The 26,752-nt window shown below is 43.6% G+C and overlaps 1 protein-coding gene across 1 annotated transcript in view; it reads left to right on the forward strand.

Moving 5' to 3' along the window:
* Positions 1–26,752, forward strand: part of MTR (5-methyltetrahydrofolate-homocysteine methyltransferase) — a 124,922-nt gene that overhangs the window by 36,255 nt on the left and 61,915 nt on the right. Inside the window, exons 14-15 of the mRNA XM_056113598.1 lie at positions 686–826; positions 2,800–2,985. Of these exons, the coding sequence (XP_055969573.1) occupies positions 686–826; positions 2,800–2,985 (327 nt within the window). The remainder of the gene's footprint in view (positions 1–685; positions 827–2,799; positions 2,986–26,752) is intronic.

Consider the following 26,752-nt stretch of genomic DNA (forward strand, 5'->3'; position numbering starts at 1 on the left):
CAGGAGTAACCCCTGAGCTTTGCAGGTATGGCCCCCAAACAAAAAAAATCCAAATCCCATGGGCCCCAAAGTGCCTTCCCATCCTTGTTATTAGAACATTCCTGCAGACTGACTTCTGCTATTTTGCTGTTGTTCATGTCGGTTTCCTTCTTCATAACCCTTTAGAAGTTATTCCTCAATATGGTATTTCTTCCTATGTTATGATGTCCTTTGCCTCTCTCAGATGGATAGATTTGATATACTGAGAGCAGAGTGCTTTCAGGGAAGAAGCAAACTGATACATGTACTATAGGAAGATATCATTAGGTCAGTCAGTATTCTAAGTGCTTCACTTAGCCTTTGTAGATCTTGAGCTAGGTACTGTTACTATTCCTATATTACACCTGTGCAGTTGAAGGCTCAGAGACAGGTTAACTGCTCCTCTGTTTTTTTTTTTTATAGTCAGGAAACCAAAGCCCTCAATCATTCAAGCCCATGTCTTTAACCAATTTGCTATCTCTGCTTAGAGAGCAGATAGGAAGGACAAAGAGGCAGCAGAAACAAGAATAGAGACCAGAGTCATAGTCAATGGGTCTGGTGCGTGCTTGGCATGTAGGAAGCCAGGTTTCAATCTGTATGTCCATCTCAGGAACTCCCCAGGGGTCACCTTCTTCTAATACTTCTTTCTCTTACATTCTTTCCTCAGGAAGCTCTGAGTGTTGCCAAAGTGCAGGTGGAAATGGGCGCCCAAGTGTTGGATATCAATATGGATGACGGCATGTTAGATGGGCCGAGTGCCATGACCAGATTTTGTAACTTCATTTCTTCAGAGCCTGATATTGCCAAGGTTGGACAAGACTTCTGTTCATCAAGACTGTTTACATGTCTGGTAGTCACTTCACTTTCTCGGTTGTCCCATTGGTGTTTGTTCTCATACGCTGTTTGCTGTTTTCCTGTGTTGAAGTCACTAGAGTTTCTGACAGTTTTCACATTTAATGGAAACGTCCACATAAATCAAACTTGAGAAGAGTGGAGCAGGTTCAGCTTGGTTGTTTCCAAGACTCCTGGAGTTGGTCATAAGAACTGACTTGAATTTTCTCTGGTGTCGAGACATATTAAGAACTTACATGAAGGATATACTTACCTGCTCCTATGTTAGCATGAAGGAGGATTTTCCAGCACTGGTGGTTCTTGAGAATTGTCTGAAAGATTTGTATACAAGACTCAGAGAATTGAAAATTGGTTTATTTTACAGAAAAAGTTGATGGGTTTGGGCCCAGATGTCCAGGCCTCTCCTTTACCCGTGAACAATGTCATCAGTTCTGTTCCATGCCATCTACTCACCTCCTGTGAATGATGGCCACATCCTAACCCTGTGCCACTCTCTATCCTGTGTACGCTCTCTCTATTCCGTGTATATTCTCTATTTCGTGTAAGTACTCCCTGTCCCACATATACTCTTTCTACCTCGTGTACATTCTCTATCCCATGTATACTCGCTCTATCCTCCGTATACTCTCTGTCCTGTGTATGCTCTCTATCCCATGTACACTCTCTCTATCCCATGTATGCTGTCTATCTGTGTATGCACTCTCTAGCCCATGTACACATTCTCTATCCCATGTACACTTTCTCTATCCAGTATATGCTCTCTCCCATGTACATACTCTATCCTATGTATGCTCTCTCTATCCTGTGTATGCTCTCTCTATCCCATGTATGCTTTCTGTATCCATTGTACACACTCTATCCTGTGTTCACTCTATCCTGTGTATGTTCTCTCTAGCTTGTGCATATGCTCTCTATCCCGTGCACACTCTTTCTATTGTGTGTGCGCCCTGTTTCCTGTGTATACTTTCCTAGGTCTCCAGCCACAGCCACGTGCATGTGGGTGTGACTCCTGTGCTCAGTATCTTCCCACTAAGCCTCCCAACATACCCCAGCAGCTCCTGTCTTCCTTTTCTGGCTTTTGTAGTCTCCAGCTATGGCCACATGCTCGCTGGTGGGACTCCTGTATTCAGTACCTTGTCACTACATAGGCATCCTAATCCTACCTGTACCTCAGCTATCCTGGGCATCCAAGCCCTGCCTGTACCTGAGTTATCCTGGGCATCTGAGCCCTGCCTAGATTCTGCCTCTGTGTGGCCCTGAATGGCCCGCCTGTGCTGGGCCCTGTGTCTCTGATCCTGGAGGTCCAGGGAGAGAGGAGAGAGTCCAGAGTGTATGTGTGTGTGTGTGTGTGTGTGTGTGTGTGTGCGCGCGCGCGCGTTTGTGTGTGTGTTGGGGGAGAAAGAAGAGAGAAAAGAGAGAAAAAGGGGGGTGGACACACGAGGCTAAACATAATCCCAGTGTTAGAGCTGGGATATCTGAATTCTGTTTGAGGTTTTTTTTGCCTCAGGGTTGAAGTATTTGCCAGAATGAACTAATACTGAAATCAGTGAACTGCCTTCCATTGTTCCATTCTGATACTCAGCTATGTGGTCTTGGATTTTTAACATTTCCGGTCCTTGTATAGGTTATCCTATATGTCTGGAATTATGCTAAATATTTTAGGCTCTAAACAAGCTCAGTGAATACCGTCTCTATCACACAACTGCTATTTGCCCATTGTTTCAGATTGAAGAAACAGAAAGGGCCAAATAGCTAAGCGCATCCTTTACAAGCCAAAGATCTGTCCGTTCCTTCCCCAAACACCCCCAAGTGTGGCTTAAAAACAAAAACAGAAAGGAGAAATGGGGGTGGGAGGACTGTTTGGGAACCTCTGAGGACCTGTTTGTGGTGCCTAATAGTTTTTCTTGGTGCTTGCTCTTCTGATCTCAGGTGCCCTTGTGCATCGACTCTTCCAATTTTGCCGTCATTGAAGCTGGGTTAAAGTGCTGCCAAGGAAAGTGCATTGTCAACAGCATTAGTCTGAAAGAAGGGGAGGACGACTTCTTGGAGAAGGCCCGGAAGATTAAGAAGTATGGAGCTGCCGTGGTGGTTATGGCTTTCGATGAAGAAGGACAGGTGAGTGAATTTCTTTTGGCTCACTTGAAGAGAACCAGTGGGAGAGAGCCAAGTCCCAGATAGCCATATCTACATACTTATCCATGCATCCTTACATCCATGCATCCATGCATACATACATGCACCAACACTTGTAGACGCATCGACATATATACAAGAGAACAATGACTCAATGAATGTTTTTGGCTATCCATTTGGGAGAAAATAAAGCTTGAAGGTGGTAAAGTGTTGCTCACGAAACCCCATGGGCAATAGTACTGTAAACCACAGGGCAAAAACATATATTAAAAAAAGAAGTGCCCTTCATAGAGGCAGACTCTTGGGTGGGAAGCAGTTGCAGGGAGGAGGGGGAAATTGGTGGAAGGAAGGGAGCACAGGAGAGAGCACTGGAGAATGGATTGGTGGTGAAACAATGTATGCCTGAAACCCAGTCATAAATAACTTTGTAATTTTACAGTGACTAAAGATAAATAAACTAAAAAATTAAAAAATATTCCAAAATATGCGATTGTAGTATAGTTGCATAACTATAAATTTACTAAAAATCGCTGAATTATATACCTATAGTGGGTAGCTTTTATGCTACATAAATAATACTTAAATACATCTTTTTTTAAAAAAAAGTTGATAAGGAAAGAAAATGAAGTTAGAGCTTCATTTCTCACCATGTGCAAACATATAGGCATCAGTGAAAGACCTCAGCATCAAAAGGAAGTTCTAGGCTTGCTCACATGCGCCCCTGCTCTGTCTTGGATGTGTGTCCTGCTGGCTTGCTCTCAAAGCCTATGCTCTCTCTTGAACAGGAACGAAGTCTCTTTCTTGCTCACTTACTTGCTCTCTCAGGCCTGTGCTTTCTCTCGAACACACGTCCCTCTCTTTCTCTTGCCTCATGTTTTTCTCAATAAATTTCATTCAATAAAAACTGTTACTTGGGGCTGGACCAGTAGTACTGCAAGTAGGCCCTTGCCTTGCTATCCCAGACACCCCAGATGATCCCCTAAGCCCTGCCAGGAGTAATCCCTGAGCAGCCATGTGGTGGTCCCCAAATACCAAAAAAAAAAAATAACAAAAAGCATAATATCATGCTTCACTAACAAACACAAAAGCAAATTCTCGGGCTGGAGAAATGACTCAGCTGATGTTTATGCTTTGTATCCAGGAGGCCTGCATTTAATTACTGGCTCTTTATGGTTTCCCTGAACACTGCCAGGAACAACCCCCAAGCACCACTGAACCAATTCCAAAACAATAAAATTCTAAAGAATTTATGAGAAAGTAGCACTGCACTGTCCTCCTGTTGTTCATCGATTTGCTCAAGCGGGCACCAGTAACGTCTCACAACAAACTGTGAGACTTGTTACTGTTTTTGGCATATCGACTATGTCATGGGTAGCTTGCCAGGCTTTGCCGTGCGGGCGAGATACTCTTGGTAGCTTGCCGGACTCTCTGAGAGGGGCAGAGGAATTGAACGCTGCAAACACCCTACCTGCTGTGCTATCGCTCCAGCCCCATGAGAAAGTATTTACTTAAATTTGGGATATGGAGAGTGTCAGAAAGCAAATAAGATTGAGTGCTTTCTATTAAAAATGTAAACTTTCATATAGCGAACCATGATACTAATTGTAATGTAAGTAAGAATAGTGGATTAATAATGCTGATATGGAAAGAGTTTCTGCAAATTGCCTCAACCAACCCACCAGAAGAATGGACAAAAGAAAGGAACAAGCAATGTATAGAAAGAGAAATATAGATAGCCCATAAATTTAAGAGGAGACACTTCATTTCTTAGTGATTAAAGAAATAAAATGCAAAGCAATGAGATATTTCTTTCTTAACTATTGAAGAAATAAGATGCAAAGCAATGAGATATTCATTTCTTTTATCAAATAGAAAAAGGATGATAAATGGTCACTCACAAAGTCTGTCATGGGATCAGAGAAGGGGTGCATGGAAGTTCTAACAACGCTCGTTTGTCTATGTAGGGAGGACCTTTATACCTCAGGGCCTTTATATGTATTTGTGTATTTATCTAATTCTTATTTTTTTTTATTTGGGGAGTCACACCCAGCTGTGTTCAGGAGTTACTCCTGGCAGGCTTGGGGTTACCATACGGGATGTCGGAAGCAAACTCAGATTGACCGTGTACAAGGCCAGCACCCAAAGAACTCTCCAAATGTCCATTATTAGTGGAATGCTATATGCTGTAACTGCATTAAAAACGTAAATGTGTGGGCTCTCTTGCCATGTGTGTGCGGGCTGCTGCCCCATCCTGGTCTGCAGCCACTGCAAACAGGGCTGCCAAGCTGGTTGGTGATCAGCTGCCATTTATTCCAATCTCCCTCCCTCCCGCCATTTATTCCATCCTCTCCACAAGCTTATTCCAATTTCACTGAGTTCCCCATTCGTTGCCCCTCATTCCCATCTCCTCCTGTCCCTCATGCTCATCTCCCAGAGCCCATTCTCACAGCCTTAGTTGAGAGCCCAACCACCAGGGGTTGGGAGTAGCAACTACTCTAGAGTCAGCACAATCAACATTTTCCTTCTAAAACAAAGATCTACTGCTAGGAGATTCCTCAAGGGTAGAATTTCATCAAAGGACATACTTCTCTTTTCCTTAGTCCATAAACACTCATTTTAGATTTACTTCTTAATTAATCCTTCTAGTCATTTTATATGGACACAGTTAAGAGATACATTAAGCTTATAGGGTGGCTCTCCTGGGGTCATCTAGCTATAGATGCCAGACTATAGTCCCCAGGCCAGATTAGTCCTTCCTGATGCCTTCAGGGTCCTTGTCCAGTCACTTCTCTTTGGGTCATGACAGAATTTGTCCACGGCCATTCTCTTATTATAAGTCTTATGGCACTTGTCCTGTCCTGTTTCAATGCCACGGTAGCTTACAGATTGCCCTGGGTCCACCCAGTCCCTTCATTGGGACCCTGCTTTTGTGGTGCTAGAAACTAAGGGCAACTGAGGCTTAAGTTGAGTAAATATGACAGATGCCCAGGAGTAAATATTATTTGGAGTCAGTTAACTCCCAAGTTACACGAGCATAGCATTAACAGTCTTCTTGTGTCTATACAGAAAGGACATTGTTCTAAAGTAAACTATGCAAAGGACATAAGGGAAAGAGAAAAGCAGCATTTCACTTACAAGAACAAAATCCAAAGTCCTTGGAAGGATCTGACCTTCTAAGTCACAGGGTGTGATTTGGGGATATAGGTGATTAACAGATAGGGAAATAAGTTAAAGATGAATTCGGAGGAAATTGGGAGTGCTTTGGGAGCACTGTGATGGGTGTAACCCAATAAACCTAAGCTGCCTGCAGAAAGTAAGAAAGGACAAAACAATGTTATCCTACAGTAATGAATACTATATATTGCAGTTTAGAAGAATTAATAATGGAACCATGACTAAAACATTTTGAAAAATAGAAAACTTATATGACATTCCTTCATTTTAATTTAAAAGGGTTTATGTATATGTAAATATAAATATCTGTAAATATAAAAGCAGGGGAAAATTTTGGTGGTTGTTTAACTAGAATTTGGGAATGGTGAACACATATTGATTTATTTGTATAATTGACAAATTGTGGAATTATATGTACTTTTTCTTTTCTCTTTTATTTATGTTTGGGTTTTTGAGCCACACTTGGCAGTGTTCAGGACTTAGTCCTGGCTCTATACTCAAGGATCACTCCTAGCCACTTGGGGGGGCATGTGAGGTGCTGGGGATTGAAGCAAGGTCAGCCACATGCAAGGCAAACACACCCTACCCACTCTACTATTGCTCTGGTCCCACTGTTTCTTGTATTTTTATTTATTTATTCATTTATTACTCTGAGCCACACCCAGTGATGCTCAGTCCTAACTCCTTGCTCTGTACTTCTGGCAGTGCTCAGGAGGCCATATGCAATGTTGGGGATTGAACCTGGGTTGGCAGTGTGCAAGGCAAACACTCTACCTGCTGTATTATCTCTTTGGCACCTATTTCTTTTCACGTGATGATCACTTGACTTCCCGTTAATCGTCGATTTGCTCAAGCGGGCGCCAGTAACGTCTCCATTTGTCCCTGTCACGTGCTAGTGTAGCCCAATGGCGTCTGTTTGCTCTAGGAACACAAAGAGCCTCAAACCGATCGTTCATGATCTTGATGAGGAAGTCTGACCATCTGGTAGGTGGGCAGCCACGCGGTCATTTGACATCCCGTGGAATCCAGTCGGTAACAGCTCTAGTCCAGCAGTCGTCTTTAAATCTCATTACGTGACCAGCCCATCTGATTTTTGACACGTTGGCAAACGACACAGCATCCCTGATTCTTGATCGTCGACGGAGGTCGGAACTCCAGATTCTTTCTCTCATTTGAGTGAAACGTGATATTCCAAGCATAGCTCTTTCAATTCCTCTTTGGGAGACCTGAATAGTGTTCTCATCCTGTTTGCATAGGGCCCAGGTCTCTGAGGCATATGTTAATGCAGGAAGAACAGTGGAATCAAAGAGATGTGCCCGGAGCTGGAGGTTCTTCGTCCTCTTAGCTATTTCTTCGACGCTCTTGAAGACGTTCCAAGCCGCTCTCTTCCTCCTGCGCAGCTCGGGTGCCAGGTCATTTGTCATGTTGACTTCTCGACCTAGGTACACATAGCTGTTGCATTCAGAGATGGTCGTTCCATTGAGAGCGAATGGGGCGTCAGGAACGAGGCTGATTCTCATAAACATTGCCTTCGTAAGATTCAGCTGTAAGACACTAAATACCCATCTTCCGGAATTACCGTACCATATTTGATAGGGTTCAAATATGGCAACACCTACAGGGGCGGTTAGAGGTCGCCCCAAAAACCTCTATCCCTCTTGGAAAGCCTGGCAAGCTACCGAGAGTATTCCGCCCGCACGACAGAGCCTCGCAAGCTATTTGTTGTGTATTTGATATGCCAAAGCCAGTAATTACAATGGGTCTCATTCACCTGACCCTGAAGGCTTCACCAATACGGCAGCATTGAGAAGGATGAGAAAGGAGAGGCCGATAAAATCTCAAGGCCGAACTAGGCTGCCACAACGAAGGAAGACAAAAATGATCGTCTGTACTTTCAATGCACGTACACTAGCATCAGATGGATCCATCGAGGACCTGATGGTACAAGTGCGAAAGATCAAGTACGACATCATTGGTCTGACTGAGACAAGAAGGCACGAATCTCACCATGCCGTTTTCGACACTGGAGAAGAATTGTTCCTCGGAACATGCGATAAAAGAGGTGTTGGAGGCGTCGGTGTCCTTGTCAACACAAACTTGGCCATGAGCATTGATTCATTCATTGCCTAACAACCCAAATCGGACATTTACATTTGAATAGATGTGGCTCACTGCCGGCAGTTTCTATCTTCGTTGTCTATGCACCAACATCTAATTATGATGAAGGAAAAATTGAGAAGTTCTACATGGAGCTGGAGAAGTTCTATAAAGAAGACCACAGCTTCTATAAGATCATTGTGGGTGATTTTAATGCCAAGATAGGACCGAGAAGATCACCTGAAGAACTTCACATCGGGACCCATGGCCTAGAATGGAACGAACAGGGTGAGAGACTGTCTGAGTTCATCATGTCGACCAAGACCATCAGAATCTAAACATTGGACATGGGAGTCTCCCGGTGGACGATTCCACAACGAAATAGACCACGTCATATTCAATCGACGGTTTTGCCTGACCGATGTCACTGTTGTCCCAAAATTCCAAACGGGATCGGACCACCGTCTCCTTCATGCAAAATTCTTCTTTACACAGCGGGGAGAAAGGGCTGCAAAGTTTGAAAAGAGAACTCCCAGAACGACCACCAACTGGGAGCGTTTTGGCACTATTGCAGCAACATGGCAAGGTGCCGTTGTTGACAACATTGATGAGGAATATGATCGACTGGTTCAGCACCTCCATGATTGTGCAAGGAACGCCAAGAGAGAGATAGCCACAAAAAAATGCCTGTCTTCGAAAACTCTTGAGCTTATTCACCAACGTGGTTTGGCGCATGCCTCAGGCATTTTTTGTGCAAAGCATTTTTATGATAAAGACTCACATATTCTGGAAAGGTGCAAAAGAGAAAGGTTTTATTGTTTTATTTGGCGGGGAAGAGTTTAGGGTATTGGGGCACACCAGGTTTTGCTGGGGGGCTACAGCTGACTCACTGTTTATGATGCTTTAATGGAACTCATGGGACCATGCAGTGCCATGGGGCTTGAACGCAGGACTCTTGCATGCAAAGTATGTGCTCTAGCTTATTAAGCTATTTCCCTAGCCCCAGTGAGAGAATTTTGGTCATAAACATATGTTAAATCTTACATCGTTGGGCAGTGCATTGTACATATTGTCAGGTTTTCCTCTTATGATATAAAATTAGGGTGTATATTATATTTCATGTGAGGAAGCCAAAATGCAAAGGTGTTACATGACATTATTGTCACATAGGTGGCAAGCATTTGTGCTAGGATTCAAGTCTAAGATCTGGTGTCATTCATCAATGTCTGTTCTAAATGGCTGAGAAAAAGGAATGTTATTGAGTACAGCTGTCAAGGAAGTATTGGCGAGTCTAGAAGAGATGGTGGGCTGGAGCGATAGCACAGCGGGTAGGGCATTTGCCTTGCACGCAGTGAACATAGCTGACCCGAGTTTGATTCCTCTGCCCCTCTCAGAGAGCCCAGCAAGCTACCAAGAGTATTTCGCCTGCCTGGCAAGCTCCCCGTGATGTATTCAATATGCCAAACACAGTAACAGCAAACTCTCACAATGGAGATGTTACTGGGCCTGCTTGAGCAAATTGATGAACAACGGGAGGACAGTGACAGTAACAGAAGAGATGGTCTCATAAAACCCTTCTGAAGAGGAAATATTTAAAAATCTGAATAAGATCAGAAAGCCATGTGACCATCTTTTCGAAAGACTAGAAGAAGTTCTAGCAAAATTGCAAAAATTTTGTATAAATGAGATTACATCTGATTTCCTCCCACTCAACAGAATGTTGCTGACTTCCCATTGTAGTAATTAAGGATTATTACTATATTTTTTATAGTTTTGTTATATTCCAGTATCTGTATGCTTTATTTCAACCTATTATTGAGTATAATTATGATCATTTCTAATTTAGAAGTAGATTGAGTATCTACTTAAACTCACTGTCACTGTCACTGTCCTCCCATTGTTCATCGATTTGCTCGAGCGGGCCCAGTAACATTGTGAGACATGTTGTTACTGTGTTTGGCATATCAAATACGTCATGGGGAGCTTGCCAGGCTCAGCCGTGTGGGCGAGATACTCTCGATAGCTTGCCGGGCTCTCCGAGAGGGCCGGAGGAATCGAACTTAGGTTGGCCATGTTGACTGCGTGCAAGGCTAACACCCTACCCGCTGTGCTATCTTACTCATGGCACTGTGCTCAGTAATAATTTAAACCAGTGAATATCCTAGTTCATGTAGATAGAATGATTTTCTTTTTTCCTTTTTGGATTTTGAGTGAGCAGACAGTGCTTCGTTCTTCTGGGCTCTGTGCTCAGGGACCATTCCTCATCATACTTGAGGGACTAAATATGGTCTCAAGGATTGAACCGGGGTTTTGCCACATTTAAGGCAAGCTCCATACCACTGTACTACCACAAGTCGTAGAATGGTATTCTTCTTTTTCAATACTTAAATATTTATAGTTAGTCATTTGTTTAATATTTAATAAATATTAATATTTGAACTGAATATTAACAAATTTGAATATTTATTTTGGTTTTGGGTTCATACCAGGTGATGCTCAGGGGTCACTCCTGGCTTTGCACTCAGGAATTACTCTTGGGGGAATGCCGGGGATCTAACACTGGTTGACCACTTGCAAGGCAGACACCACCCCCACTGTATTATTGCTCTAGCTCACTTCTTTGTTTTTTTTTTGGGGGGGGGGTCATACCCGGCAATGCACAGGGTTTACTCCTGGCTCACACACTTAGGAATTACTCCTGGAGGTGCTCGGGGGACCATATGGGATTCTGGGAATTGAACCCAGATTGGCCACATGCGAGGCAAACACCCTACCCACTGTACTATAATCGCTCCAGCCCCACCAGCTCACATTTTTTATTTAAAAAAATCTGTTTTTAATTTTAGACACTGTGATTCACCAAGTTGTACCTAATGGAGTTTCGAGCATACAGTGTTCCCACACCAATCCCACCAGCAGTGTGTCTTCCCTCACCCACGTTCCCAGCTTCCCTCCCTTCCCTCTGCCTTCCTCCTTGGCAGGTGTGCAGTTTTAAGTTAGTTGTCATAGTCTCCAGCTTACAGTGTGGTTGACTCTGTGGTTGAGACCACTTACATGTACCACACCTCTACACCACCAATGTGCTAGAGGCCCTTGGCCCCTGTCCCCTCCCGCCCTCCTCTCTTTCTTCCTTTCTTCCTTCCTGGGTTTCTTTCCTTCCCTGCCCTTTTCATTTCCATCTTCTAGAGTCCAGTGTCTCTCGATGTCCCTTTGCTACCTCTCATTCCCTTGTGCTTATGTTTTATGCTGCAGATAAGGGAGGCCATCAGGTATGGAATAGTTTTCTCAAGGCTTGTGTGGAGAAGGGGCTTGCAGGCTTGAAGAGTATACTCTTTTAACATTTTGATGCACGGGACTAAAGTGTCCTCCAAGTAGTCAGTCATCTTCTACTTTTTAGTTTAGGATGGTATCATGGGCCTTTTGATGTGATTTAAATCATATTTATTTAAGTGTTTATTTTGGGGCCTCCTAAGCAGTGTTCAGGAGGCCTGACCTGCCCCCCCACCCCCCACTTCCACCCCGCCCTGGTGATTCTTAGCTAACTGAGTCAATGGTTCAATGTTGGGACCCAAGGATGCAGTGCCACTCAGTCCCTTTCATGCTGGGATTACCTGCGTCGTCCTGGTGATGCTTAGGGACTTCAGGGGTGCACTCAGCAACACCATGTGGTGCTGGGGATAAAAACAAGGCACATACCTTATCCCCTGTTTTTTTAAAAAAGAACTTTATTCTTAAACAGTTTTATATAGCAGCCTGCTTACTATATAATGGAGACGAGTACGTGATTTAATTCTTTTTAATTACCTGAACACTTAATAATATTGTCAAACTCTGGAAATAGTAGGGAATAGTAGGGAATAGTAGGGAGTACAGTGGAAGGAAGTGCAGAGGATAAGATGAGAATAAGGTTAATGAGTATGAAAATAAAGTTGGGGCATGCTTTTTTAGGGCTGGAGCAATAGCACAGCAGGTAGGGCATTTGCCTTGCACGCAGCCAATCCGGATTCGATTCCTCCACCCCTCTCAGAGACCCCAGCAAGCTACCAAGAGTATCCTGCCCGCACAGCAAAGTCTGGCAAACTACCTGTGACGTATTTGATACACCCAAAACAGTAACAACAAGTCTCACAATGGAGACATTACTGGTGCCTGCTCGAGCAAATCAATGAACAATGGGAGGACAGTGCCACAGTGATATATATATATATATATATATATGTGTGTGTGTGTGTGTGTGTGTGTGTATGCCACCTTGGTGATGACTGATTTTTTTATTTTTTAGGAGAAATCAGGAGGCAAGGGAGTGACACTGTGAGAATGTGGGAGAGAAATGCTTTGGGCAGAGAGAGCCTTGGGGTAGATAATACGTTTGCCTTATTGGAAACCATCAAGGAGGCTGGTACAGCAGGATTTTCCTGTGATGAGATGGGGAACTACTGAGAAGTTTTGTGTTGTTGTTGTGTTCTTCTATTTGTTCTAGTTCTTGGTTTTCGGGGCTACACCAGGTAGTGCCTGGAGGCTCGGGGAGTACTTAGAAATCCATGTTATGCTTGGAAGCTGGGTCTTGAGGGTGAAATCCAGCTCTGTTGCATGCAAAGCGTGTTGAACAGTCTCTCTAACCCATGGAACTATCTCTCTGGCCATTGATATATTTGTAAGGTTGCATCAGGGGTATTTTGGGATGTGAAAGTGCTGTGCTGTTTCCAAGGAGATGAAAGCTTAACTGGAGTGGGCTCGAGTAGGAAAAAAAAAATTCAAGGCAGCAGATCTAAATGACATTTTTTTTTGAGGAATTTTGCTATAAAGGGAAACGGAGAAATAGGATAGATATCAAATATGAAAGGGAGAGAGAGAGAGAGAGAGAGAGAGAGAGAGAGAGAGAGAGGATGACTTATTTTTTTCTTTTTGGATCACACCCGGCGATACACAGGGGTTACTACTCCTGGCTCATGCACTCAGAAATTACTGCTGGTGGTGTTCGGGAGACCATATGGGATGCTGGGAATCGAACCTGGGTTGGCCACATGCAACACAAACACCCTACCCGCTGTGCTATCACTCCAGCCCCCCAGATGACTTAGTTTTAAATTGATGGGATATGATAAGGGGCAGAACTGTGTGAGAGAGTGGGAACCTTGGCTAGAGTCCTGACTGAGTCAAGAGAGGAGGCCATCCCTATACGAGCGGAGCACTTGACTGTGTGCTCACCATTCACGAAAAGTGAGTCTTTGGACTTGGAGTCCAAGTCCAAGACTGCAGAGGTGGAATGGGGTCGGGGTTGGTCAATGTGCTGGGGAATCTGGGCGATTTTGTTTTCTCTGAAGGAAAGAAGCAAGCTCTCTCGAGAATGAGAATAGAAAGTTGTGTGCTTTGCATATCTGTATAGTTTCTCTAGAGTGTAACGCAGAAATCCCTAATACTCTTACTGGGAAAGATAATCTGTAAATGCTTTTTTTTAAAAAAAAAAGCAAAAACAATAAAATACAACAACTCCAATCTTTCACTCTTTGACTTTCTGACTTTTTTGGTTTGGGATGAATCCTGGCTTCAATAATTTTAAAACCATAGAGGTAATTCTTGTATATTCCTCATAAACCACATGCAGAGTTGATCTCATTCTGTCCTACATCAACCACCTGGGGTAGCTGTTGTCGTATTTTACAGAGGCTATAGTCAAATAACAAGGGCATATGGGAGCCAAAGTTTCATCCCTGGTCTGCATAGTTTGAAGACTGATACATGTTTCCAAGACCTTCGTTATTCAGCATGTATTTTCTTTCTTTTTTACATTTAATTTTACTTTTATAGAGTAGTTCACAATATTTGATTACGTTTAATATTCGAACACCAATCCCACCACCATTACACCTTCCCACCACCATGTTTTGGATGTTTCCATCTTGAGTCCCAATCCCTGCCCCAAAGCAGAATTGAAATCATTGATTTTGTGTTGTTTGCTATGAGTAAACTGCTGAAAGTGCTCCAAAAAACTCCTTAGAGGAGAGTGTGTGAAGTTGTTTTATTTCACCCAGGGGTCGTTAAACCCTTCTATAAGAGATTACTAATATGTTGTTAAGGGTTGAGTCCTCTAAGATTAGTTGCCTTCTACTTTAAATCCCATCAAATGTGGTGCACTACTCTTAGAGTATGAGTGATGTGAGGTATGAGATGTCTTGGCAGCGTGGTCCAAAGATAGGCTGACTCGTGGGGGAGGCTCGGCCCAAGCATGTGGAAAGCAGTCGTGACCATGGCAGCGATTGAGTTCTGGAGGTTTTCGGCTTCAGGGGCTGGGTCCCTTGGGGTGGGGAGGGGCCTAATTCACCCCCTCCGCCCCCCCCCCCAAATGAAACTGCCTGATATGGGGTCCAGCGGCATCAGCATGCATTTTTTTGGGGGGGGGGTCACATCTGGCGATGTACAGGGGTTACTCTTGGCTCTGCACTCAGAAATTACACCTGGCAGTGCTCAGGGGACCATATGGGATGCTGGGAATCGAATCCAGGTGGGCCTTGTGCAAAGCAAACGCCCTACCCGCTGTGCTATTGCTCCAGTCCCCACAGCATGCATTTTTAATTAATACTCTATGCCAAAAACAGTAACAACAAGTCTCACAATGGAGATGTTTACTGGTGCCTGTCAAGAGAATCAGTGAACAACTGGAGGACAGTGCTACAGTGTTACTCTATAGTGCTTGATCCTGGCTGAGGATAAGAGTTTTCCAGTTTTCATTCAAATTTGAACACAAAACAAATGTTGGGAAATTTTCCTGGTTATGAAAACAATACACACCACAACAGTGTTAAGATATATTTCATTATTACTGTAAATTATCAAATATAAACTTGAAAACATTCAAGATCAGGTCAGAGAGGAAGCGTACAAGAAAGAGATAAGGTGCTTGCTTTGTATGCCACTAGCCCTAGTTAGATCCCCAGCATCACATGGTTCCCTGAGCACTACCAGAAGTAATTCCTGAAAACAGAATCCAGAATAAGCCCTGAGCACAGCCAGGTGTGAACCCAAAACCAAGGGAGGAAAATACCAATAACCAATAAAAACAACAGTCAGAGGCTAGGACTAAGAATGGAATGTATCTCAATTGATTGAACACCTTATATATAGTCCTATATCTCTGGCACCTGAAAAATAAATTGAACAGAAAAACAAGGTCTGTACAGGTACACTAGTAATTAAAGAAATTCATGTTCATTCCTTTTAGAGTATGGTATAAATTTGTATAGGCTTTATGGAAGACACTGTAATGCCTGTCAAGTGAAAAAAAATTGCTCATATTCTTTGAGCCAATGATCTCGTTTCTGGGAAATTGTTCCAGTAAACGAATCTGCAGCATCGGAATACTGTATATGCAAGAGTTTTCACTAGCTTTATTGAAGATAAAATACCCTAAATGCCCAGCTGGAGAAAAATCAATTACTTCAGTTATATTCTTCTATTAGAATATTATCCCATTTTAAGTATTAATTATATAAATTAGAGAGTCTCATGACAGTGCTTCCATAATATAAATAGCCATGTGTGATCCAAAATTATGTAGTCACTATGTATATGACTCTTAAAGATTTGTTTGCTAAGAAGTGGATAAAAGTGCTTTAAAGGAAAAATAGAGAAAGGTGATGGATTAAAAATGCCTTTTTGTTAAAAAAAGTTTATTGTTATTATTGCACATTGCATGAGCATTAATATTTTTGGCAAGTAGTATTTTGGTATCACATCTACCGTCAAAATCCTAATATCCCTACACCTTCCGCGCCCCTCTCCCCCCACTGTCCCATCTTATCCCAACCTTGGTATAGCCAATTCTGTGGTCAAAGTCTATTCCCTTACTTTGTTTCTTTAAAATCCACATGTGAACGAGATGTTCTGGTATTTGTTCTTCTAATGGACTTTGCTTAGTATGTCATGCAGTAATTCTAGCCAAGCTATGGCAAAAATGCAAGGTGTCATCTGTATCTTTTTACCATATATCTGTTGCTGAGGCTGGAGCTTTTCCAGATCTTGGCTATTATAAATAATGCTGCAGTAAACATAGGTGTATTAATATAAATACACCTATGTATTTATCTTTTGGGAGGTTGGGTGAGGGCTGGGTCACACCCTGTAGTGCTCAGGGCCTACTCCTGGCTCTCTATATGGGAGTTGATCACAGTGGTGTTGGGGCAACCATGTGGTGCTGGCCATTGAACTGCTGAACTTGCTGCAGGTGAGGTAAGAATCTTACCCTATGCTGTCTCTCTGGCCCCAACACTGCTTTGTTCTAATTAAAATTTTTTATTTATTTGTGCCATACCTGATGGTGGTCGGGGAACCATACAGTGCTGGAGAATCTAACTTGGGACTTGCACACGCAAAATGCATGCTAACTCTTTGAGCTAGCTCCCCACCCTGCTAAATCAATCTATCTATCTATCTGTCTATCTATCTGTCTGTCTGTCTGTCTGTTTTGGAGCCACACATATCAGTACTCAGGGCTTATTCCTGGTGGGCTTGGGGGACCTATGTGTCAGGAATTAAATGCACATTGGCTGTGTGCAAAGCAAATACCTTGCCCAGTACCATCTCTTTGACTCCCCAAAACATTTTTATATGATTATAGTCATATATGCCCATTGTAGAATTGTAGTTAAGTATTAAAATTCATAAAAATCAAATGCAAAATTAATATACTTACGAAGTTCAGAAATTGCCAGTATGGATCATTTTAAATAAAGGTAGGTCTTCTACCAGCTAAATTCTTAAAACTGCTATTAGGTACAGTGATCTTTTAGAGTCAAGATTTATTTTGCTCAGATGGTGCTCTTGGTTACAAGAAGAAAATAACTCTTTCAGCTGTTGTTGTTTTGGGTTCACACCCAGCAATGCTCAGAGGTTACTCCTGGCTCTGCACTCAGGAATCACTCCTGGTGGGGCTTGGGGGACCACATGGGATGCCAGGGATCAAACACAGGTCGACCACATGCAAGGCAAGCACCTTGGCCACTGTGCTGTTGCCCCGGCTTGCAAAATAACTCTTTAAAATGGAACCCCCCTGTCATAACTAGAGAAAGGAGAATAGCTTGCACCTACTTTTAATTTAGTATTCAGGTGCTGCCTTGGTTTTACGTTTATAATTAATGCTGCAAGCAAAACTGTGAAGTCAAGATCAGATATGACATAGGATATTAGACCTGAGTTTTCAGGATTGGAAAGCAAGTGTTTTTGCTTGATGCTAGTAGTTTTGTTCAACCTTTTAAACTTTAGGGGCTGGAGAGGTAGTACAGCAGGTAAGGCACATGCCTTGCACATGGTCATCCTGGGTTTTGTCACTGGCATTCCATATGGTCCCCCAAACACCTCCAGGAATAATTCTTGAGAGCAGAGCCATACAATGGGCATGTATGACTATAATCGTATGAAACTATTTTTAGGAGCCGAAGAGATGGTAGTGGGCAAGGCATTTGCTTTGCACACAGCCGATGTGCATTTAATTCCTGACACATAGGTCCCCCAAGCCCACCAGGAATAAGCCCTGAGTACTGATAAGTGTGGCCCCAAAACTGATAGATAATAGATAGATAGATAGATAGATAGATAGATAGATAGATAGATAGACAGACAGACAGACAGACAGACAGACTAACCCATGAGCATTGCTGGGTGTACTTCAAAAGACAAAACCAAATCTAAAAACAACGAACTCCATTTAACACTAGATACAGAATAATTTTATGGAGTTTTTATGGGAAGATGCCGTCATTGACAACATTGATGAGGAATACGATCGAATGATTCAGCACCTCCATGATTGTGCAAGGAATGCCAAGAGAGAGATAACCACAAAAAACTGTCTTTCTTCGAACACTCTTGAACTTATTCGCCAACGTGGCTTGGCACGTGCCTCAGGCAACCACAAGCAAACGTCCGAACTGGCAAAACAGTGCAGAGAAGCCATCAAGGATGACCTCAAAAACAGGAGAGCAGCAGTACTGGTAGATGCAGCAGAAGCTGGGAAAAACATTCGTAATGCCCGCCTGTCCTTCACCAACTACAAAACCAAGATGACTGCCCTCCGACATCATGATGGATCTATCACATCTTCCAGAAGGGCAATGGAGAAGATTATTCATGACTTCTACTCAGATCTCTTTAATAGCCACATCCACTTGCCCACATACCACATACCACATGATGGATATGTCGTTCCCAATGTTCTCCCTTCCGAAATCCAACATGCCATCTCGTCGGTAAAGAAACAAAGAGCACCTGGCCCAGACAAGATCAGACCTGAACACCTGAAGAACTTACCATCAGTACTCATCAATACATTGGCTCGACTCTTCACACGCTACCTGTCTGAATGCAAGGTTCCATCCCAATGGAAAACCAGCAAGACTGTACTACTATACTACTAGAAAGGAGACATCCACGACATTGGCAACTATCGCCCAATCTGCCTATTGTCTGTCATCTACAAACTATTCACTCGAGTCATCCTGAATAGGATTAGCAGAACACTAGATGAAGGACAACCATGTGAACAAGCTGGATTCCGAAAAGGATTCAGTACCATCGACCATATCCACACAGTGACCAAGCTCATTGAGGTATCTCGGGAGTTCAAGATGCCACTCTGTCTAACGTTCATTGATTTAAAGAAGGCCTTTGATTCTGTTGAGACGGAAGCGGTCATAGAAGCCCTAGCCAATCAGGGCGTACAAACTCAATACATCAGGATCCTTCGTGAGCTCTATTGCGGATTCACTACCAAGATCTCACCATTCTACAAAGAAGTAATCATCCATATCAAGAGGTTCGGCAGGGTGATACCATTTCACCAAAACTCTTCAGTGCCACCCTCGAGAACATCATGCGACGGCTGGAATGGGAAAACATGGGAGTGAAGATAGATGGTCGGCAACTACACCACCTCCGCTTTGCTGATGACATCGTTCTAATAACACCAAACATCAGCCAAGCGGCACAAATGCTGAACGACTTTGACCGTGAATGTGGAAAGGTCGGACTACAGCTGAATCTTGCGAAGACAATGTTTATGAGAAACAGCCTTGTTCCTGACGCTCCATTCGCTCTCAACGGAACCACCATCTCCGAATGCAACAGTTATATATACCTAGGTCGAGAAATCAACATGATGAATGACCTGGCACCTGAGTTGCGCAGGAGGAAGAGAGCAGCTTGGAATGCCTTCAAGAGCATTGAAGAAATAACTAAAAGGACAAAGAACCTCCAGCTACGAGCACATCTCTTTGATTCCACTATTCTTCCTGCATTAACATATGCCTCAGAGACCTGGACCCTACGAAAACAGGATGAGAACACTATTCGGGTCTCTCAAAGAGGAATCGAAAGAACTATGCTTGGAATATCACGATTCACTCAAATGAGAGATAGAATCCGGAGTTCTGATCTTCGTCAACGCTCAAGAATCAGGGATGCTGTCTCATTTGCCAAGACATCAAAAATCAGATGGGCTGGACACGTAATGAGGTTTACAGACAACCGCTGGACTAGAGCCATTACTGATTGGATTCCACGAGACATCAAAAGATCACGTGGACGCCCACCTATAAGATGGTCAGACTTCTTTGTCAAGACCCTAAATGATCGGTTTGAGGCTCTACATGTTCCTAAAACGAACAGATACCATTGGGCTACGCTAGCACGCAACCGGGATGAATGGAGACGTTACTGGCACCCGCTCGAATAAATCGATGAATAACGGGGATTAAGTGATTAAGTGATTTTATGGGAACAATAACTATTCTACTCCAGGTAGTTTTTCATTTTCATTGAAATAATTATTTTTATGTGACTATGTTTGATAATATGTGGTTTCCTTGGGAATAATCATCACATACATAACAGCAGATATGAAAATTTGCACACATGTAAACTATATTAAGGATAGTCACTTTTTTCCATAAGTGCATCTTTCATATTCAACACATTTCCCTATTTTTAAATGATTTGAAAATATGCCAGGAGTGTAACTCAGTGGCAGAGCACTTACCTAGCCAAGTGTGAAGAGGCTCTGGGTTTGATCACCAGCACAGCAAATAAAACACAATTGAAAATAATTTTCTAATTTATGGAGAAATGAAGTCCTATTGGGTTATGATTGAAATTTAATTGTTTTTAAAAGAATATAATGAATGGGGGCTGGAGCAAGCATAGCAGTAGGATGTTTGTCTTGCACGCAGCTGACCCAGGTTCGATTTCCAGCATCCCAGCATCCCATCTGGTGCCCCAAGCACTGTGAGAAGTCATTCCTGAGTGCAGAGCCAGAAGTAACTCCTGAGCATCACTGGGTGTGACCCAAAAAGAAAAAAAACAAAGGAGAATATAATGAATGTCTTGATAATATTTAGCTTTATCAATTCAGGAACATGCTGTATTTCTAATTATTGGTTAATCAAGTTGTAGTTTTCCTCAAACAGGAAATCTTAAGATAATGATATTTTGTTTCCCTTCTTCCCTCCTTCCCTTCCTCCCTGTTTGGGCCACACCTGATAGTGTTCAGGGCTCACCCCTGGTGATTCTTGGGGAACCTTATGTGGTGTCAGGGATTGAAGCTAGGTTGGTCATATACAAGGCAAGTGTTCTACCCACTGTATTATCTCTCTGGCCCAGTGTTGCATTATTGTTATAATTAGCTTAATTTCCCATTTTCCCTTAGTGGTGAGTTTTCAGGTGTTTATTTCATAACCAGCCTCAGTAAATTGATCCTGTTTTTTCAGGTGTCCACTACACTATTATAATAGTTCTAGGAAATTGAAAACACTAAACACTAATTCTTAGTTTCCCCTTTACTTTTCCTTTGTAAAACATAATTGAAACGTAGCACTTGATTCTCAAATTTTTCTCTTTGACCATCACGGTTAAACTCTGACAACTATTTCTGTATTTGACCATCAATGTTAAACTCTGACAACTATTTCTGTATATTCCTAGGCCTCCATTTTAATGGTTATAGAGAGTCACCATTCCCTGGGTATGATGGGCTGATTGAATATTTCTCTTTCTGGACTTTACCTTAATGATGCCGATATTTGAATCCTTTGTAAGAAGTAAATCTTTCAGAATTGCCTTCTGTGGTGGGAGTTTAGTTCAGGGATGGGAGGAATATGAGACTTCCAGGTGCTCTTGGTCTGATGAGCTTCCAGTCTGGGTATTCAGTGTTTCATAGGAATTATAGCACAGCAGACAACTGGTATACCTCCAGACTCCTTCCCAGTGGCCCAGTAAATGCCTGGCATTCCTCTTTGGAAGGATATTTGATCTCCTGCTAGAATCTGATGTTGTTTTCTCTTGGCATTGAAGAGGATTTTCCAGCAAAGAGCCTCTAAGTTTAGTTTTTAGAGAAAAACCAGGAGTGTATATTGAATCATAGTGATCATGATGCAAATGGCCTGGTTTCTCATTTTCTCATCTGCTATTACCTCTGTGTTTCAACAGAGGTTTCTCAAATGGATTTTTACCACCCTCAATGATATGTGTCAGTGTCTGATCAGATTTTTTTTTTCATAACTTGGATGCTAGCTGCGAATAAACTACTGACATCTAGTAGGTAGGAAAAAGGTAGGAGAACAGGAATGCTGTGAGAAGTCTGAAACAGTCTTCCACAACAGATAATTACTGGTCCCAAATACAAAGAGTGCCAAGGTTGAGTGCCAAGGCCGAGTTCCCCCTTTAGCTCAGGGCAACTTCTGCGCCTGCAGTATGTTCTTCTCTGATGCCCTTTGACTAGTCAGGGGGCTTCTCCATGTAGGATTTAGTGTCTTTCAGAGGTTTGGGTGGAAGCTGAGAAAGGATCTGATAAGGCAGGGACCGTCCAGCACCATGTGATTCTAGAAAGCTTTGAAAGTATTCTTGGAGCTCCAGTGACAAAAAATATGACATCTTGGATATGTCACTGTCACTGTCCAACTATTTCTGTATGTTCATCGATTTGCTAGAATGGGCCCAGTAATGTCTCCATTGTGACACTCATTACTGTGTTTGGCATATCGAATACGTCACGGGTAGCTTGCCAGGCTTTGCCATGTGGGCAAGATACTCTCGGTAGCTTGCTGGGCTCTCCGAGAGGGGCAGAGGACTCGAACTCGAGTCGGCCATGTTGGCTGTGTGCAAGGCAAACGCCCTACCACTGTGCTATCGCTCCAGCCCATGGCAGAAGTAGAGCATTTTTATATTGCACTATATATAGTAAATATATTTTTCCTTTATTGGGCCATATCAAGCGATGCTAAGGGGTCTGTGCTGAGGAATTCTTTCTGGAGGTACTCTGGAGGCCATACAAGATGCTGGGGATCAACCCGGGTCAGCTGCGAGCAAGGCAAATGCCCTACTCACTGTACTATCCCTCCGGCACCTGTGCTATATATATTTTTTTAATTAAATTTTTTTTTTGCTTTTTGGGTCACACCCAGCAGTGCACAGGGGTCACTCCTGGCTCATGCACTCAGGAATTACTCCTGGTGGTGCTCGGGGGACCATATGGGGTGCTGGGAATCAAACCTGGGTTGACTGTGTGCAAGGCAAATGCCCTACCCGCTGTGCTATTGCTCTAGCCCCTATACTATATATTTTTATGTACAGCATATTTTTGGCTCTCAGTCTATGACATTGTTGGTTGGTAGATCAGTCATTTTCCTCTTCCTCTGAGCTGTCTACAGGCTCCTCTCCTATGGCTTTCCTTGGAGAAAGCAGATCCCCCGTCTGTTATAGTTGGGAATCTACAGAGAATTCCATCTTTCCTCCCCTGCCCCTCCCGCCCCAGAACTTGCTTTCTAGCTCAGAGACTAGCATTTGGAACAAGTCTGCCCTTGTGTAAAGTACAGAGGTTCTCTGTGGGGGCACCTACACTTCCTGGATTGCTGCCAAGAGTCCCCTTTCCTGTCCCATCTTAACTTGACAGAGGTGACTGTCCAGTCTCATTTCCACATCAGAAATATGTCCATGTCCTCCTCAACCCTGAGTTCCCAGCAGCCCAGTTTTGCCCTGGGCACAAGTTCTGCCAGGAACACAGCCTTTTCAGGTGCAGAGTGAGCCAGGCTGGCCTTGGCTTCCTACGACCTCAGCCCTGCACTCTCCCTGCACGCTGGGCAGGATCTCAACTGCCTTTGCCTCCTTGACTGTGACTTCGGCCCCCAATTCTAGGCGTCCTAACATTAGTGGTACCCGGGGACCATATGGGATGCTGCCGTGGGTATCCATCTGCTGTTTTGAGAATTGACTCGGTATTTCCAAGCTGAGCCTTTGTCCTTAGCAGTTTTGTTGTACTTTCATGTCCTGGCTCTGTGTATTTCCTTTGTAAGCTCTCCTTCACCTTTCTTCCTGCTGGCCTGGCGGTTCTCTTCTGAGGGCCACACAGTGCCCCTTTATACCCCTTTTTGTGATCTCTGCCACAGCAGGATAGGCTTTCTGCTGTGTTCTTGATCCACATGGAGTAGTTTAGTAGGAAGTGAAACCTTTCATTTGCCTCTGAAGTCAGTCCTCTGCGAGACATCACACTTGTCCTTGTTAGACTGAATCTTCCCCCCCCCCCCCAATTTTTTTAGACACCATGATCTACAAAACTGTTAATGGTTGGTTTTCATGCATAAAGTGTTCCAGTTCCATGTCCTCCCCCAGAATGTCTGCTGCTAACCCTTACCATTGTCCCCGTGTCCTCCTGGTCCCCCAGTCCTATCCCCCTAACCTTCCACGGGGATAGCCTCACTTCTGTAGAACAGATTCCAGTTTCTGTTGCCTTTGAGCATTTATTTCCTTACTAAGTTTCTTTATATCTCACATAGAAGAAAGATTGTTCTGTATCTGTCCCTCTCCTGAATCGTTATTTGTTTAATTTATTCATTTTTAGATTTTTTTCTTTTTGGGTAAAACCTGGCGATGCTCAGGGGTTACTCCTGGCTTTGTACGCAGGAATTACTCCTGGCGGTGCTCAGGGGACCACATGGGATGCTGGGAATCGAACCCAGGTCAGCCACGTGCAAGGCAAACGCCCTTCCCGCTGTGCTATCGCTCCAGCCCCTTATTTTTAGAGTTAGGTATCTTCTATCCTTCTCCACCATTCAGTTTAGCCCACTTTTTTTTTTTCCCAACTGTATTATACTGTAGCTAGCCCAGGCTTTCTTTGGGGGAGTTGGTGATGTGGGGGCTTCCCCACTGTGCTCAGGAGTCATGCTGTGTTGGGAGGCGGGGTGAGGACTATGGGGTGCCAGTGACAGAACCCAGTCTCCTACATCCAAGCATGCCCTCAGCCCTCTGAGCCATCTCTGCAGCCTCACAGAACGTTTCATTTTTGTTTGTTTTGGGGCCACACCTGGCGATGCTCAGGGCATAGTCCTGGCTCTGCATTCAGGCATTACTCCTGAAAGTGTTCAGGGGACCATACGGGATGCTGGGGCTCAAACGCAGGTCAGTCATGTGCTAGGCAAGTGCCCAGTCCTCTGTACTATTGCTCAGACCTCACAGTGGATTTCTTAACTAAATCCTGTTCCCTCACATCACTCAAATTTTTCACAGCTATGAGTAAACCTGCTAAATCACCAACACTATATATTCCTTCCTTCTTGGCCCTTCTATTTGTGATATTATTTCTGAAGTTTTCCTCTAGCCTAATCTAAGAAGATACTGCAGCACTGTCACTGAAGCACTGTCCTCCCATTGTTCATTGATTTGCTCATAACATCTCCATTGTGAGACTTGTTACTGTTTTTGGCATATCGAATACACCATGGGGAGCTTGCCAAACTCTGCCGTGTGAGTGAGATACTCTCGGTAGCTTGCTGGGCTCTCCGAGAGGGACGGAGGAATTGAAACCAGGTTGGCCGCATGCAAGGCAAACGCCCCAGCCACTGGGCTATCGCTCCAGCTCAAGAAGATACTACTCGCCTATAAATGATTCTTGTCCCAACTGTATATTAGAATGACCAAGGGGCTATTACCTACTGCTGCTTAGTCTTCATCTTAGGGTTCTGATTCAACTGCTGGGGTCTGGTCCAGTGGCCAGTGTTAGGAAACAAGAAAAATCCCTCCAGGTTGCTATAATATGCAAGCCAAATTGCCAACTCTCCCTTACAGAGGAAAAGAACCATTCTGCTATGTTCACTGAACTTCTGTTCTGGATCTGTGAGATTTGCAAGCCAGAGGCTTACTAGCATGTTTATCTCACAGCTCAGACTGAGGAATGTGACAAAGAGAGTGTTGGTGTCTGCCACTATATATACCCAGTTCCTGACCAAGGGCTGGCCTCTGAAACTCAGTTCAGGCTGAGATTCGTGCGTTTATACAACAGCCAGGGGTGGTGTGACTGTGAATATGGAAAGTGTTAAGCGGGAGACCCAGAGAACCCATGTGAGAAAGGCCTCATCCTGGAACTAAGGGTTGATGACTCTGTTCTGACTCTAAAAATGAATGTGTGTCCTGCAAGGGCCCCCTGCTCTTTCTATATGCAGTGCTGTGTATTTTGGTACATAGCCCAGTCCTACGCCTCCACCCCCTCGTATATAAACTAGCCTGTCAGACTGGGCCAGACAACATGACTCAGAGAAGAATGACCACAACTTTGATTTCTTGTCCCACTAGCCAAACTAGGTTTCTAAGAAATTTTAGCAGCCTTGGTAGCCCTCAGTCTCTTTAAAGCCAACCAGACACCTTCAACCTCCAATCAGCAGGGCTTGGTTGCTGAAAATGAAATAATCACATAAGGAGACAAACACGTAAGGACTGTCTATGCTTTAGGTTTTCCTGGCTGGTCATTTTGCTCTCCCACCCAGATCTCAACACGTGAGTTATAGTTGAATTTGATAGAGACATTAAGCATAGTTAGTAAGCACATCAAAAATTCAGCGGGTACATTAAGAGCAGACTGGGATATTTCACATGTCCAATCAACAGGCACTCTTAAAGTCATGACAGTTTCCTATTCTGTTTTTGCCTATGTTGCTTTCTACATCTGGAAGACCCTGAGCTCATTTATTCTGTGCTTTCCTGGACACATTGTGTATATATATATATAAAATATGTGTATTATATAAATATGTGTGTGTGTGTGTGTGTGTGTGTGTGTGTGATGGCTGTTAATGCACCTAAATGGCACCCAGAGGCAGTTTTCAGTCACTGGTCCTGCATACCTGGGCTTTTCAGTGGATTCATTCTCATGCGTGGGGGCCTTGGCATGAGCCTGTGAAGGTCAGCCGTGTGCATGACGATGACTGGGTTCTGGAGGTTTGTGGCTGCCAGGATCCTCCTCCCTGTTGAATGCATCCCTCTACCATAGAGAGATGCTGCCCCATCCCTGTCCCCTCCCTCTTCAGGTGGCATGTTTCCTACTGAATACCAGTTCTCATGTCCTTTGTTTCCATTGTCTTTGGGCTCTCATTGTTCCCCCACTGGGTTTTCTTATGCCCCGCATATGAGAGAGATCATTCTGTGTCAGTCTCTCCCACTCTGACTA

Source organism: Sorex fumeus, unplaced genomic scaffold (genome assembly GCF_029834395.1).
Source record: "Sorex fumeus unplaced genomic scaffold, SorFum_2.1 ptg000021l, whole genome shotgun sequence".
Taxonomy (NCBI): domain Eukaryota; kingdom Metazoa; phylum Chordata; class Mammalia; order Eulipotyphla; family Soricidae; genus Sorex; species Sorex fumeus.